Source organism: Dasypus novemcinctus, chromosome 21 (assembly GCF_030445035.2).
Source record: "Dasypus novemcinctus isolate mDasNov1 chromosome 21, mDasNov1.1.hap2, whole genome shotgun sequence".
NCBI lineage: Eukaryota > Metazoa > Chordata > Mammalia > Cingulata > Dasypodidae > Dasypus > Dasypus novemcinctus.
In genome coordinates, this window is record NC_080693.1 from 27,374,529 (window position 1) to 27,391,248 (window position 16,720).

General features: G+C 53.8%; 1 protein-coding gene across 4 annotated transcripts in view; it reads left to right on the forward strand.

Moving 5' to 3' along the window:
- Positions 1 to 16,720, forward strand: part of WSCD1 (WSC domain containing 1) — a 46,631-nt gene that overhangs the window by 19,768 nt on the left and 10,143 nt on the right. For all 4 annotated transcript variants that reach the window (XM_058283730.2, XM_058283728.2, XM_058283731.2 and 1 more), the window contains exons 5-6: positions 2,278 to 2,399; positions 16,060 to 16,219. In XM_058283730.2, coding sequence (XP_058139713.1) covers positions 2,278 to 2,399; positions 16,060 to 16,219 — 282 coding nt within the window. The remainder of the gene's footprint in view (positions 1 to 2,277; positions 2,400 to 16,059; positions 16,220 to 16,720) is intronic.

Genomic DNA, 16,720 nt, shown 5'->3' on the forward strand with positions numbered 1-16,720 from the left:
CCGAGAGCACTCGTGCTAGCTCAGGGGTTAATAAAGGAGTTCGTTAACGGGACCGATTTGCATTGTCACCTCCGCTGCGCTGGGCCCTGTCCTGGGCACAAGGGTTTGGTCCTGTGCAACCCAGTGACTGGCTCCTTGACAACCGGGCTGTGCCGTGCTCTGGCTTCTTGGATCGTGTTTTTCTAGAATCGAACAGCATTAACCGCCCTGATGCCCGGCCCCTCACCCCTCAGGAGGGCCAGGCCTGTAGGTGGACCCTGGGCTGCCCGGCCAGCCCCTCCTGCCTGCTCAGTCCTGCCTTCTGGGGCTAACTGCTTCAAGTTGCCCGCCGATGAGGAACAGGTGGTCAGGTCACTGAGGCCGCCCCAGGCCTTGAGGCGGCCGAGGGCTAGCCCCGTGGCCGGGCTGCAAACGGGCCGGCCGCCCCTTCAGGCAGGCTGGGCTGCCCCGCGCGGCTGCCCCGGGCGCTCCTGCTCCGTTCTCGAGGGAGGAGCTGACCGGAGGTGACCAGGCGAGCACCACCTTCAGCGTCTGACAAGCAAGGACCGCGGAAGGAATCAGACCCTGCACGGAGCAGGGGTGGGGTCCGAGCAGCTCGCCGATGCCTTCCCCTTGGAGCAGCCGCTCTGCCCTAAGTGGCCGCTGGGTTCTCACCTGGGAAGCGAGGGAGGAGGGTGTGGAATAGACTGCACCGGGTGACAGCCTGTTCCCACATAGTCACATCGGTGAAGTCTAGAAGCTGCTGATGCCACCGCCTCCCGCAGCTCACACTTTTTAACATATCCCAGTTTCCGCGGTGCTTCCACCTGCGTTATCTCAGCCAGTCCGGTCACCGAATAAGCACCTGTTGAGCACCTGCTCTGTGTCAGGTCAGGGCTGGGCGCGGGGAACATGAGGCGGCCCCCTGCAGCCCACCCAGCAGGAGCTCTGCTCTGGGGCTCTCCTGACCCCCTGCTGATCTCTATGGCCTGGACTCGCGGGCACCCTGGTCCCACCACTCTCCTGGGCCTTGCCTGTCTGATTGGCTCTCCCCTGGCCATGTGCCGCTGGGCGGTCTCCCCTGTGCCTGTCCCACCCCGGTGGAGCTGGCTGAGGACCAGAGCCTGGTCCTTCTAGCTGTTTCGTTCTTTGGGTCCCAGGGTTTATGTGAGCCCAGCACAAACCATCACCCCAGGCCTTTCCACCAAACACCAGGACAGGAATGTGGTTGTGGGGAGACGTGGCCTGATAAGGGGGGGCACGTGGGAGCACACTGCACCTCCACACACCTCTAGGGGATGGGTGAAGGAGGAAGAGGAGACTGAGCCCACGACATGCCTGGGGTACTTAGCTCGCCACTGGCAGTACCTGGACTTGAACCCAGGTCTCTAGGACTCTAGGCCCGGGCTGTTCTGCCTGCAGCAGCTGTCCTGCTAGCCCCTGCCCTGACGCCCAGACCACTGGTGCTGTGGTTGATGGGATGGCCTTCCAGATCCAGGTTTGTGTCCCCCTGCCCGCCTGCTGGGTTCTGGCTGGCTGGAGGTTTTCTGCTGCAGGCCAGGAGAAGCGGCAGGTCGAGAGGCCTTGTGTGAAAACCAGCATGAGATGAGAATCAGGATGCCTGCTAGGAAACCGATGAGCCTGGAAGAAATACGAGCAGTTGCTGCTGGGCAATTCCAGAATGTTCAGCACAAGGAAGCCAACTAGGGAGCTTGACTTGTCCACCAGAAAGTCTGGTGAACAACTTAGCAGGAAGCTTCCTTGGCAACATGTGCTCCAGGAGTAGTCCTAGAATTTGGGTGAATTCAGGGTTAAGGAGGGGCAGATCTTGCTGGGAAGCAAAGCAGTGACATGACTCTGAGGGCACAGTAAGAGGGAATGTGGTAGGATTTCAGATTTCCAAATCTAATTTTCTTTTAATGCATGCTCTGGAAAGACATAGGATTTCCCCGGGTATCAGCCTCTCCAGTCATCTAGCGCAGTTTGGCATGAAGAAGATGCACAACTTACAAATTTGTGGAAGGGAGGGAGGGAGGGGGAAGGGATGGCTACGGCCCTGGGAGATCTGGTGGGAGAAGCGAGACCTGAGCTCAGTGATTTGCATCCAGGTGGCCTGGCTTCTCTTAGGAGCCTGGCTTGACCGCAGCCCACCCAGGGCAGCTGGTGCCTCTGCTTTGAGAGCTGCCCCTCTGGGGTTTATTTACACTGACTTCGGGATGGAAGCCTGATTCCTCTCGTGAGTGGCACCGCCAACTGAGAGCACCATTACTCACCAGAAACCCATTTCTTTCCCTGCAGGGAGGACCGTCACCTACCGCGGGTGCTTCAGGCTGCCAGAGAACGTCACACACGCCTTCCCCGACTCCCTGGCACAGGCCAACGTGACAGTGGAGACGTGCTCGGGATTTTGTTCCCAGAAAGTAAGACCAATTATAATTTCACAATCCGACTGGCACAGTGGTCTCCAGAGAGGGAGCTGGGGCCCACCCGGGGCTGCAGCCATGCACTCCCGGGGCCTGGGTGGGAGCTGAAGAGAGGTGGGGGAGGGAGGCCGCAGGTACCCCGGCCCTCAGGGTGGGGGCTCGGAGCTGACGCCCGTGCTTCGAGTCCGGGTGGGGAATTGTCAGTGAGGGTGTACAGCTGAAAGGATCGTGCCTTTTTCCAGTGTGAGCTCTTAGCACGAGTGTCCGATGTTCAATTGAGTTGGTTTGGGAGTAAGAAGAGGCTGGCTCGGGCCTCGGGGACAGCGGATGGGCTGGCCGTTATTTGTACTGGCAGTGTCGGGCCATGAATCTGAGGACAGGGGCGTGTTCCACGTGCGCCCCTTTGGTCCAGCCCCGGCGAGGACTGGAGCGTGCTCTGGCGCGGCATGTTAGCTCTGGGGTGGGTAAAGCTGGGTGAGGCCGAATGAGGCTTACGGAAGGCAGGCTGGGGAGTGTGGGGAGTGAGGCGGGCAAGACCCAGCAGGCTGCGTCCAGGGGGAACTGAGGCCTTGGGCTGGAGGCCGTCTCCAGGCGGGCTGGATGCTGCGGCTCTAGAAATGGCCCTGGGAGTCCGTCGGCTGGGGCTGGGGCTCAGCAGCTGTCACACGACAGGGCTGTGGTACTTGGTGGCTTAACAGACCATGGCTAAGGAGAGAGGAGAGCCCTGGTGGTGGGGGGGGATGAGGATGATGAAGAGTAGCTGGCACTTATAGATTGTTTATTACGTGCCAGTACCTGTTCCAAACACTTTATGTGCGTCAACTCATTGAATCCTCATAACTGCCCCATGGATGAGAACAATTATCATCTGCATTTTATAGGTGAGGAGCCCGAGGCAGTGAGAGGTTGAGCAGTCTGCCTGAGGTCACACAGCCAGTAAGTGGTGGAGCTGGGATTTGAACCCAAGGCAGTCTAGCTCCATAGCCTGTTGGTAGCTTGAAAGGTGGAGGCGTGGGCTTCCACGAGAGCAGAGGGGATTGGACACAAACAGCCTCCACTGTGCCCCCCCCCCGCCTTGGGAGCTGCCCTCCCCCTGCTTCCCGTGCTCCTCAGCTCATTCAGGATGCTTCCCTTGGAGGGCGCGTGGAGAACAAAGCCTTTCCCGTGCTTTCCTCTTGCACAAGTACATCCTTTGAAGCAGCTCTCCTGCGTCACCAGCATTCTGGAGCCGCTGCCACCGAGGGTCTTGGGCATCGGGGCTCGTGGGCCGCGTTGCAGTGAGCAGAGGAGGTGACTTCGTGGATTCTCAGACGCCGCCTTCCCCGCACCCGCTTTGTGGGAGCAGAACTACTGGTGGCTGCCACACTAGTCCCCGCCCAAGTCACCCCCGTTTGCGCTCAAGAGGAAACAGGCCGCCCTTCCAGGGCTTCCCCTGCACCTGCAGCTCCAAGCAGTTGTCGGGGAAGGTCCCCCGTCAGAAACAAAGGCCCCGGCTGTAGGCGGCCCCTTCGGGCTCGGCAAGCACGGGGTGTCCTCCTGCAGGCCGGGCTCTGCGCTCGGTGCCCTCCCACAGGTTCTCTGCTTTAATCCTTTCAGCAGCTCCCTGAGGGGAGAGCTTCTGATCCCTGTTTGCTGCACGAGGCTCAGAGAGGTGAAGGTGTGCACACGCGGCTCCTGACCACGTCTTGTGCTTTTTACACGTTGTACCTCTAGTGTGACCGGGGGAGAGGGAGAGCGAGCACAGGGGGCAGAGCTGGGAAGAAGCAGGAGGAAAGGCAGCAGGCAGCGCGGCTGTGTGCCCTGAGTTTTTGTGTTCCCGTGGAAGAGGATAGAAGGATACCCAAGGGGATAGAGGGAAACATCTTCCTCTCGCCCCCCTCTCCTCTGCCCCATATCCTTCCTAGGAGGCAGCCCGTGGTCCTGGCTCCTCCTGTCCACTTTCAGAGAGATGCTGTGAATAGTCGAGCCCTCACGCCCGTGTCATCGCTCCTTTGCAAAGCCCACCCGTGGACCCCTTTCCCTTGACAATCCGTCTTAGGGATTGTTCCACATCAGCACAGAAAGTGCTTTCCCCTTCTCTTTCATGCCTGCAGAGCATTCCGTTATAGGCTGTCCTATCATGTACTTGCTTCAACAAAGAGCCCTGCAGCCTTACCCCTGTACCTCTTGTCATTTAGCCCGAGCCGGTCTGTGAAGCAGCCTCCCTAGGGAATGCTGCGTCTTTGTCCACGTAGTCAGCTGCCCCTGGCCGGGGTTGGACCAATTCACAGAACCATGAGCGCTGCTGGAGAGGGTCCCTCCCTGTCAGAGGAAGGGCACTTTTTGAGGACCTGACTTCTTTTTGGGAGGGTGACTTGCAAGCCACATCCTAGACTGATGCCCCAAAATGCTGGGACCCCTCGTGGGCAGCCCATTAGGTTCCAAAGAGCGGGTAGTGGTTACAGATGCAGAATTTAAAGACGTGAAAACTCCTCAACTTCTTATGTTCAGCCCTTCCTTGTGTTTCCTGGCACAAATCCAGATGGCTGCAATTTCACATCAGAGGATGTGCCAAGAGATACCTGCAAGCTCGCAGTGTCTTGTGTCATTTGGCACCTGGCACCTGTGCGTCTCCCCTCGGCAACGGGTTTCAAGGGCAGGTCACCTGCTCGTGCTCTGACTAACGCTGCTACGAATTGTTCAGGTCGGAACAATTCTGAAAGGGCATCCAGGGTTCTCAGCGAAGGCCTTGGCCTTCAGGGCACGCAAGCATTTTAGTCCGTGCTGACAGCTTGTCCCTGGTCCCCGCCTCCCCTGTTTGGTGGATGGGGCTGGAGGGTGGGTGTTTCCTCAAGTCCCATTGTTTTTTCCGCAGAATTTTGCAGCTGTGAGGAGTCATCATTTCCAGCTCGAAAGTTGAAATCAGGTTCTTGGCATGAGGCATTTAGTGGGATTTGTTGTGCTGATACTTTGGTGGAGCAATGTGCCAGCAGAGCCGCCATGGGTGAGACCCGGCCCCGGTCATCAGGCAGAGCCCCCAGCTGTGTCATGGCTAAGATAGGAACTCTAGTGACTGACACGTGGCAGAGTAGGGTCGCTACTTGAAAGGGGGTGCAGGAAGCTTGGTGAGAGGCTTAGAAGGGAGCAGGATTGAAATGTTTCTGAGCTGGAGGATGTGGGGCAATGTTGACAGGTGAATGAGAGGCTTTGCAAGTACATTGCAAGATGAGGCGACCTGCTGAGCAGCAACCAGGTGGTGGGAAAGCAGCTGTTTGCCCCAGTGGAGGGTTACCTGGAAGTGTGAAAGGCAGGGCTGGGGCTAATTGCAAAGGGTCTAGGATGCTTGGCTCAAAGTTCAGACTTTTTTCCAGCTGGGAAGTGGGAGCTACTGATGGTGTAGCAGGAAGGGAAGGTATGAAGGTCATAGCACTGGTAGCTGTAGGTAGGAAGAGCTGATGCAGGGAGAGGGTGAGAGCTGACAGAAGAGCAGAACTGAGACACGCTGCAGGGCGAATCCACCAATGGGGCAGAATGGAAAGAGAAGTGGGAAACCCAGGGAGGATGCTGGGTCTCAGGTTGGGGGAGCAAACCTGGCGAGTGGGGTAGAGCGTTCTCTAGCCCTCTGGGGGAGGCAGTCCTCAGCTGTGCAAGAGGCCCACCTATGACCTGACCGTGGGGTTAGGGGTCCCGCATTGGGCAAGAATGATGGTCTAGCCTAGGAAACTACCACCTACCCAACAGTGAGCTTGGGATGCTTGGTCCTGGGGGTGTCAGTGTGTCTGAACACGAGCCCTCTGCGCTCCCAGCTCCCAGCAGCCCAGTGGGAGCTTTGCCAGGATTCGGATTTCACCCGAGGGCAGGGTTGCACAGGCTTTCTCAGGCTCCACACTGTTGACATTTTGGTTCTGATAAGTCTTTATCGTGGGGTTTGCCTGTGCACTGTGGGATGTTTAGCTACCGTGAGATGCCAATAGCATCCACAACCTGTTTTGACAACTAAAACTGTCTCTGGACATTGCCAGATGTCCCCTGGAGGGCAAAACCAGCCCTTGTTGAGCGGCACTGCCCCCGAGGTCTGCTGGAAGGCGTTGGCTCAGCAGTGCCCAGGCGTGGCCCCCTTCCCACGGCCCTGAGTCCTGAGTGATTGTCTCTTCCAACATTTTTGATGAAGATGAAGAAGCAAATTCTCCTTTCAGGGTCCTTTCAGGGTCAGCTGGAAATTCATCTGACCCAGGCCTGCAGAGGCCAGGGGCCGATTTGAAGAGTGGTTTTCTCTGTTCTCTTCTGAGCCCTGGGGGTGGGTGAGAGAGGTGAGTTCGGGGATTCCGAATTGTGGGGGTGCTTCCCTGTGCTGAACTGCCAAGCACTTCCTCCCCCAGAAAGGCCAGTGGCATGGAGGCTGCAGGGTTGTCCTTGTGGCAGCTTCATTCCATCTTAATTTGGCTGAAAAACTAGCTCAAATGTCCTATGATATGGGAACTGTTAAATTATGCCACGGCCATACAGTGGATGATAATACCGCCATTGAAAATGTTTTCAAAGACTTTTATGATGGAAAATGTTCACAGTAGAACGTTAAATGGGGCAGAGCTGAGCCTGAGAGTGGGGGCAAGGGGCTTAATTAGGACTGGCTGGGCAGCGGGGCCAGGAACAGCAGCTGTGGGAGGTGGGACTTGAAAGCAGGCAAAGAGGGGGAGCCCTCCCTGCAGCACCCCTACTTTTGAGCACCATCTGAGGTTTATTTGTGGCCTCAGATTAAAACACAACTGTTTTTTGCTAGTTAGTTCAAATGGATTTGGGGAGCGCCAAGAATGTAATTTGACAGAGAAATAACATTTTGGACAAAATCAGCATCTTAATTATCTGACTTTCTGCCAACAAGTGGACTTGACCAATGTAATGTGTTTTTAAACCCAATAAAATGATCTTGTCTAATTTTCTGTGATGGTATTGGAGATGGAAGGAAACCTGCTCATTCTCAGCTGCCCCCAAGATCCTATCACCTCCTTTGTTTAGACGTAAGGTGAAAGGGAGCTGAGTGGGAGCCTAGATATTTGCATTGAAAACAGTTCGGATCTGGGATCATTAATTTTGAAGCTCAATATCTGTGCATCAGTCGATAGACCGTTCGTGGGAGTGAACATTTCCATAATGGGGATGATGAGTGAAATCTAACACCATCTGCAAACAGGGTACTAATGTGTGAACTTTCCCGGTTACTATGCCGTGTGAGCTGAGGTTTGTTCTGCCAGCAGCCATATGTGGTTCTACTGATAAAGGAGGGAGGCGGAAGAGAGGGTTGTCCTTTCTCCTTGTCCTCTTTTAGCCTCTTTCAGGTGTCTAAGTTCTTCATGCAGAATATTAGTGATCTAGGTGTTTTCCCATTGATCCTTCTTCTAGGGTTTGTTATTCCTTTGGTCATTCAATGGAGCGTTAGCCTGGCCACCTGTCAGAGGGAATGGTGGACGTTCATGTCACGCCTGCTTCTTCTCTGCTGCCCAGTTGCTCTTGATCACTTGGCTCCCCGTAACTACCATCTATCCTGGGTGGACTCGGTGGGGCAGCAGTTTCATGTCTTTAGCAAGGGTTGGGGCTGTAAGGATCTGGGTTTTACAAGTTACTACCTGGATATTAGGAGTTTTCCCTTTGCCAAAATGCCGTTGAATAATTCCAATAGGTGACTGATAGGGAGCTGCTTGGGATTTCTTATGAAAAGTCAGTGGTAAGCCTGTCACTATTGTACTGTATGGCCTTGCTAAAAGAACATTCATTGTTTGTTTTCTGGTTACAAAGATAGTGCACATCTATTTTAGAAAATCTGGAAATGCACAAACAAAATAAAATTTCTCCTGTACCTCCACCATCTCAGAGAAAACAATGAATAGCCTCCTTTTTTAATTGTTGGTACACATCCTTTTAGTCTTTTATTTCATATATATGTATGAATTTGATTTACAAAAATTGAGTCTTTATGTATTTGTTTCTTTTTTTCCATTTAATGTGTTACATTGAGTATTAAAATTTTTTTTTATTCTTAAAGATGCTTTAGATGACATAAATGCTACATAAAAAAATAAAGGATTCCACATGCCCCACTCCCTCCCCCACCCCTTTCCCACATTAACAATATCCTTCATTAGTGTGGTACGTTTCTTATAATTGATGAACCCATACTGAAGCATTGCTACTAACCGTGGATGGTAGTTTACATAACTTACAAAATTGTGTGGGGCAGAGTGTAAACTATAATGTCATGAGCATTTTTCCTTGCCTTGCTATGGTTTTCATAGATGCCATCCTCTCCCATTGCACATTTCATCCCGCCCACCCTCCCTCCCTCCCTCCCTCTCTTCCTTCCTTTCTGCATTATAAATAATACCACTTTAAACATCCTTGAAGATAAACCTTTGAGCACATTCATAATTATTTCCTTGACATGTATTATCGGATATGGAATTTCTGGGTCAAAGGGTATGTACAGTTTATATGTATACTTTATTTTTTTGTTAGGCCAGTAAAAAGAATTTATTGGGAAATGGGAGAACTGAGCTTGCTGAGAAATGGGAAAGATGGAAATAGACACCAAGATTGGGTGGGGGCTCCTCCAGGGAGAGAGGGTCTATGTGTACTTTTAAGACATTTGGTACATTTTGGCAAGTGGCTTTCCTAGACTTATTGTTCTTAAGATGGTGGAAGGACGGCTTTAGAGTCACGGTGACTGGGGCTCAGATCCCAGGTCTGCCACTTGCTTGTTTTATGGTCTTGGCCAGATCACATGCCCCCTGAGCCTTAGTTTCCTCATCTGCTAAATTGACTTGGGGTGGCGATAAGACCTCACCAGGCTGTGATGAGGATTTGGCGACACTGTGGGCATGAGGGAGTTTTGTAATTTATGTTTCTGAGTAGTGAGTATTCCAGAAACTGATTGTGATGGTTGTATCCAGCTGCCCTGCACGCCTTTGCTGTGTGGGGGATGTCTGAGGACCTGCCTCAGGTGAGGGGTCAGTCCTTTCCCAGGCCATTGGGGATCCAGGCACCTTGGGATCACCATGAATTGGTGGCTCCGTGTCATGCAGTGTTGCATGCACTTCTTCCCGATGGGTGTGGGGCTTTGCACCTGGGCGTGTGGTCTGGGTGTGGTTTCAGGTGTGCCACCTGGAGTCTCAGGTCTGTGGGGAGCATCCACTCAGGAGAACATCCACATGGAGACACTCTGGGACCAGCTCGGCCGGGCATTCTGCCGGGCATTGGCCCCAGACGGTCTTGCTTGGCCTCTCCTCCCATCCGTGGGGTGGATATTCCAGTACCTGTGTGGAGTTGCTCTTCTCAGGCTGCCAGCACCTTTGAGGCTGGCAGTGTGGGTGGGGACTGGTGAGGGAGCTCTTAACATGGAGAAGAGTGGAGGCTGAGGGAGGGGACAAAGCCCCTGCCTGCCCCCTCTTACCCCGCTGCATTTAGCCTCCCCCAGACTCAGACTCAAGTTGCTCAGTGTCTGCTCTCTCTGAAAGGCAGAGAATTACGTGCAACTCTCAGACGCCTCTTAGAGACAGAGAAATCAAGACTCAATTCACCTAAACGTAGTCTCGGTCTGTACCTGTCTGACGCCAGAGCCCTTCCTCATTCAGCACTGCCCCTTTTACAGATAATAAAACTGAGGCTTGGAGATGCCCAGTGGTTTGCTGACAGTCACACAGATGGGATTCACAGCCAAGGATTCCAGACTACAAGCCCTGTTTATACCTCAGTGGCTGTTCCCAGCTGCCCCTACTTCCTCTTTTTCACCTTTTTTCCATTTACATTGATCACCTTTTGAAATTCTGAATTTCTGGAATGGACAACAGTACAGAATAATAAATAACATGCCCTGATTTTTATTTTTTTTAACCCAAACCAGTCAGACTTAAGGGGCACCTGTTTGGAGAGGAACATGGTTCTTGGGGGAGGCATTTTCATTCAACATGACTCCTGCCTGAAAGTAAAAACCTGCCCCTCCAGATGGCAACATCCCTGCAGCCTGCTTGTGGGGGCTTCTTTCCTTTGTGGATCTTTAATGTCCAGACCTGGCTCTGGAGTGAAAAGAACTGCTCTGAAGGCAAGAAACAAGTCAGACTTTCCCCCCAGATTTCATTGACAATCCATAGCATTTACCTGCTTGCCCCCAAGGAGTTGTGCGTGGTGGCATGTGACGCCGTGGACAGGGCGGCCAGAAGGCTGGCTTCTCTTCCACGAACCTAACGGTCTGGAAATCCGTTTACCTCCTGCCTGCGAATCTTCCCCGTCAGCTGCCGTCATATCCCTGCCCTCTCTTTCTCTTCCCGCCTTGCTTTCCCTGATCTCTCTCTTCCCTTCTTTCTCTCTGGTCTCTCTCTCTCTCACTGAAGCTTGCAGGGGAGGAGGCAGGGAACAGGGAAGTTGGCAGAGAGATAAAATTCATCAATATTTAATTTTTATGGAAATCATGTCCTAGGAATCCCCAAGGGGCTGAAAATTGTTCTGTGTTTTCAGAATCCAGTGATCTTGCTCAAGTGGTTATGTTGTAAATAAAACCACATTACTGTCTGCAGTCTCCACATTGCTCTGCAAACACCCAGAAACTTGACAGTTTAATCCACTCAAGGCAGCAGAAAGGTTGGGTCAGGAGGCGGGGCTGGCCTATTCCCTTGCTCCGGGGCAGAGGATTGCGCTGCGGCTGCGGAGGGAGGCGGGAGGCAGCGTGCCCTGAGTAGCTTTGCCCAGCTGCTGAAATTTTCTTCCTTTGAACAGGAATCCCAGCACAGCAGAGCCCCCTTGGGTTTCTGGTGTGGGGGGAGAGTTTGCTTAGATGCAGCGGGCATTCTCTTCTTGCCCCAGTGGCACAGCGACTGCAGAACCACCCACGTCATATCCAAGCCCGTTGCCGATAGCTTTGGGCAGAGCTGGGACCTGGAAAGGATGTTTGTTCATTCATTCATTCATCCATCAAACATTGGTTGAGCATCTACTATGGGCTAGATTCTGTTTACTAAGGATACAGCAGTGAGCAAAACCCGCAGAAATGCCTGCTTACTTTGTAGTGGGTACAGACAGACAATAAACCAAGTAAGTAAAATACAGCTTGTCAGAGGGTGATGAATGCCATGGGGAAAACTGAAGAAGGACTCATAGGTATTTATCCAAGGAAAATGAAAATACTCACTAGGGGTCTCATACAAGAATGTTTACATCAGCTTTATGTATAATGGAACAAAATCAGGAATGATCCAGATGTCTGTCAACAGGCAGATGGATCACCAAACCGTGACACATCCACACGTGGAGTGCTATGTACAGCAATAAAAGGGACAGTCTACCCATATGTAAAATGACATGGATTTTTACAGTATTTTTTTGTGAATGAAAGAAGCCAGAAACACACAAAAAATAGGCACCAAATGATCCCATATACTAGAAATTCTAGAAAAGACACACTGATCTATGGTGATAGAAATCAGAATAGTGGCGGCTTCTGGGTAGAGGGGTTGGCTGGGCAGGGGCCTGTGAAAACTTTGGTGGGATGGAAATGCTGTGCATTTTGACAGGTGTTTATCAAAACTGAACAGTACACTTGAGATAAATCATTTCATCGAGGTAAATTACACCTCAATTAAAAAAACATATATATTAAAGGCTGGTAAGGGGATGGGGTGTATCTGAAGGTGGGAGGGGTATTGCAACTTGCAGTGGGGTGGCCGGGGAAAGCCCCACGGAGAAGGTGGCCTGAAGAAAGTAGGGGCATCTGGGGGAAGAAAGTTCCAGGCAGAGGCAGCAGGGAGTGCAAAGTCTCGGAGGTTCAGAGAGCAGCAAGAAGAGCCAGTGTGGACAGAAGTGTGGGTGACACAGGACAGACCCCTGTGGCCTCTCTGGGTGGCTGGGCTGCTCACTTCTGCAGTTCCCAGTGATGGAAGTGCTGCTCTGGGGGGGTGCGGGGTGAGGGCTCTGGGAGAGGATGGGTGGTGGTGGCAGGGGCCCAAGGTGGCTGCTCTTGTGACTGCTTTGCAAGAGCTCACACCAGCAGAGCGTGCTGCAGAAAAGCCAGCAGGGCTCCGATGGCAGATCAGATCACGGATTTTGCTTTCTTTTAAGAAAGGGCCTGGGGGCCGTGGGGGTGGAGTCAAGCTGAAGATCCTAATGGGCCCTTTCCTCCTCTCCCAAGTCCAGCGGCCTCGGCTCTGCATCTGCAATGGTGGCCACATCGGCCGCGGGCCCCCGGGCTCTGACAGCGGCTGTAGCAATGGCTGAGGGTGTGGCTGGGGCTGAGTCTGCAGAGCAAGTCTTGTCTTTATGCACTTGATCAAGACTAAAGGACCTCAGTGCTAACTGGGGGAGGGGCAGCAGACTTTTGCTTGATCTGAGTTTCTGGGACCTTGCTGGGGAGCCAAAGCAAGGGATTTTAGGAAGCCAGCTGTATTAGTCTGCCAAAGGGGTGCTGATGCAAAACACCAGAAATTGGTTGTTTTTTTATAAAGGGTGTTTATCTGGGGTAGGAGCTTACAGATACCAGGCCATAAACCCTCACCAAAGTCTATTTGGAGCAAGATGGCTGCTGACGTCTGCGAGGGTTCAGGCTTCCTGGGTTCCTACATTCCTGGGACTTGTTTTTCTCTGGGTTCAAGGTTCCTTCCTGCCTGGGGCTGGCTTCTCTTTCCTCTGCGTGCTGATTTCCCAGGGCTCCAGCTTGCCTTCAGCATCAAACTCCAACATCAGAAACCTGCAACTCTGTCCTTTGCCATGCCTTTTATCTGTGAATCCCCATCTACCAAGGGGCGGGGACTCAATGCCCTAATGACGTTGCCCAATTAAAGCCCTAATCATAACTCAATCAGGCCCAGGTACAGATCAGATTACAAGCATAATCCAATATCTATTTTTGGAATTCATAACCATATCAAACTGCTACACCAGCTCTCGAGGGCTCTAAGTGTTATTAGGATGGTGGTCTGGGACCTGGTCCAAGTACAGAGAAAAGTCTGGGAGAGAAGAAACAAAGAACAGGTGAGCGCTGCCGATGTGAAGACACTGGCCTGGGCTCCTTACGTGCATCCTCCGCCCAGCAATCTGGAGTCCACGTTATTCCCTCCGTGTTGCAGAGGAGACCGGAGCTCAGGCCAGGCAAGGCTGGCCCAGGGCCACATACTGTTCAGCTGTGGAACTGGGGCTTTGAGTTCAGGTCTCTTGGACTATGAACCTAGCTCGTTCTCTACCATGCTCTGCTTCCTCCCTGGCCCGGCTGGACATGGAGCCCACGGACCCCCGAGTGGCTTCCTCCCCTACCCTTCTTCTTTGGAGCAACCTGAGGCCTGGCCTCTTCCAGGGAAGGCATGGGGCAGATGCCCGAGGCCCACTGACCCTCAGGATGGACACTGTGTGAGGAGCTAGTGAGAGAGCGAGGGAGAGATGAAACCCTGTGGCTCTTCTAGGCAGGCCAACCCACGGAATCCGTCCATTTTACAGATGGAGAAAGGGGGAGTGGAGGGCTGATGAATTGTTCCAGGGCAGAAGGGAATTCGGGCTCTAGAGCAGGGGTTCTTGACCTCTTTTGTTCCATGGACCCCTTACTAAGTCCACACTATACTGTATGCTATTTAACAAATAGATCACACCCGCACCCACGTGTCCCCACAAGACTAATGTTTTTTGAATTTCAATTCAAGCTCATGGACCCCTTGCTAAGGACCCCTGCTCTAGAAGCAGAGAGTGCAATAAAATGGGGGAGAGGCGTGAACAAGGCTGCTCTCCAGGCCCCCCTGCGCCGCAGCTCAGCTCTGCGAGAGAGACGTGGGCCTGGGCTCTGGCGAAATTCCTGGCAGAGTTGAAGCTGCCCTTAAGCCTTAAGCAGCAGGAAGATGGAGCTGGGACGAGGCTTTAATGAGGGCTGCTGGGGGCTGGGATAGAGGAGAGGCTCCGGCGAGCCCGTGCTTCCAAGAAGAGCCAGGCTCTGGGGTGCTGCAGTCAGCTCAGCCATAGGTTGGCTCCAAGGGAAGGTAATGCAGAACATAAAGAAACAAAGGACAGAGAGAGAGATACAAGAGAGGAAATAAAGGTGGGACCAGGGGACTCACAGCCTCTGGAACTGAGGGCCTCAACCCTAGTTTCCACCTCGTATTTATCGGAAACCACCAAGCAGCTGTTTGCTATTAGAACTGCCACATCATCTACAATAATAGGGAACGACTGCAACATCTACAATAGAACAGGTGTAATATTTACAATAAGGAACAGGTAAGCCAGTTTCCCACAACACTGGGGGACACCATCCAGCAGCCCTTCCTCCCACTCGCCTCCCCAAGATAACCTCCCCAGGCTCGGCACCCACCCTCCCCTGGCTGGGACATCGTCTCTCGTCTTTTCTGAGTGCTGAGATCCTGGGCTTTGCCAAGCCACGCTCAGAAAACGCTATTGATTTTCCTTTATTTATTTATTTATGAGATTCTGCTGTCGGCACAAAATGAAAAGGTTTGTGCAACGTTTCCCTCAGCAGCGAGACATCTCCTCCCACACGTGCTCTTGCACGGCTCGCCCTTCTGTCTGCACTCCAGGTAGCAAGATACAGGGAGGGGTAGGGATGAAATGGCGCTAAGTAGCCCACCTGCTGCCATAGGTAGGAGCCTGAAACCTATTTGTGGGACAGAGCAGGTAGGTGAGTTGTTGAGCGAGCCGAGGCTGATGCCCACGGGGCAAGTAGACCAAGAAGGCCCATTGCTCCATGAACGTACCATGCACCGGGCCAGGGCTGGACAACCTACCTTGTCTAGTCCACATCACAAACGAGCAGGGTGGATTTTATGACCACTTTACAGTGGTGACATTTAGGGAGTCGAAACATGTGGCCCCACATTGCCCAGCCAGGGAGCTGGAATTCACGTTCAGCTCCCTGGATACCAGAGAGAGTGCCACGGAATGGCCCAGCCTCCTCGAAAGAGAGCCGGAAACTGCTCAAGAGACTGCCGGGAGCTGGCTGTCTTCCACTCCCATCCCTGGTAGGACGGGACGGTGTCTACGCTGCCCCACGCTTCCTGTCTTTGGGAAAATGCCTGGAAATCTGCCCCCTGCTCCTCTCTTGAAAGGAGCCCTGCTGCAGTGGGTCTTCATGGCCAGGGCTTGGACTTGGTCTCTTGCAGGAGGGTGGCTGGGGGGCTCTTGCCTGCTGCAAGGGGAACTGCAGTCATCCCCAGGCATGGGCTTCACTTGGGGCTCGACGGTTAAAGGTGTGACCTCCGAGCCCCGGAGCTGCCCTGGGCCAGCTTACCCCTCGCACCCTGACCCGCCACACAGTTGCGCATGCCAATGCCCCTGGCATCCTGGGGTGCCCTTTCCCTTCCCGGCACATACCCCTCCAGATCCTGTTCCAGCACCACCTTCTCCGGAGCCTTCCTCAGCCCCGGCAGCAGTGGGCTGGGCTCTGCTCCATGCTTTCCATGCTTTGCCTACCCTTGGGTCCTTGCACCAGGCACACTGAGACTGTTCACTTGTCGCCCTGACCAACTGTGAGCTAGCTGAGGATGAAACCATGCCTTGCTGAGCTTTGTCTGCCCTGGGCTGGGGTATGGAGGCTGCCATCGTGGGTGCCACACGACCCACCATCCATCCCCTCGCGTCCATGGAGGTATGGCCCTTGCGTTCACCTGAGATGCTTCCTTCTCTCTCCCTCCTTCCCGGGCAGGAGTTCCCCTTGGCTGTCCTCAGGGGCTGGGAGTGCTACTGCGCCTACCCCACTCCCCAGTTCAACCTGCGGGAGGCTGCGGATGATGCTCTGTGTGGCCAGGAGCCAGAGGCACAGAGGCTGGGGGCTTACTGCGAAGTCTACCAAACGCCCGTGCAAGGTGAGTGCCAGCGCTCCCCAGAGGTGGGCGAGGGCTGCAGGGCTCCCACCCCCTGCCCCGGCCACTGGCTACGGCGTTTGGTCAGGGGTCACGGGAGGGCTCCCAGGATTTGGCGGTGCCAGCCTGGGGTGAGGACAGTGCCTGTATAAAGATCCAACTTCCTAGGGGGTGGTGGGCCCAGTTTGAAGAGCCCAGCAGCCCCCAGGGCCTCTGAGGCATCAGAGCCAGCCCAGGGGCTGGGGACCAGTAAGGCCCCTGGGCTGTGTCCAGGCCCAAGGCATCTGCATGGTGTCAAGGTCAGGTCTACCCCAGATGACCTCAGGAGCTGAGGAGGAGAGAGTGTGGAGGGGCCTTATACCTTTATCATACCTGCTGGGCACCAGCACAGCTGGGGGCTCTGGGGCTTTCGCCTGATGATATCGAGTGCTCCTTGCAGCAGTGCTGAGGGAAGGAAGCCGAGCTGCAGAAAAGTTACTTGCCTGAAATAAGTCCAGCCCTGGC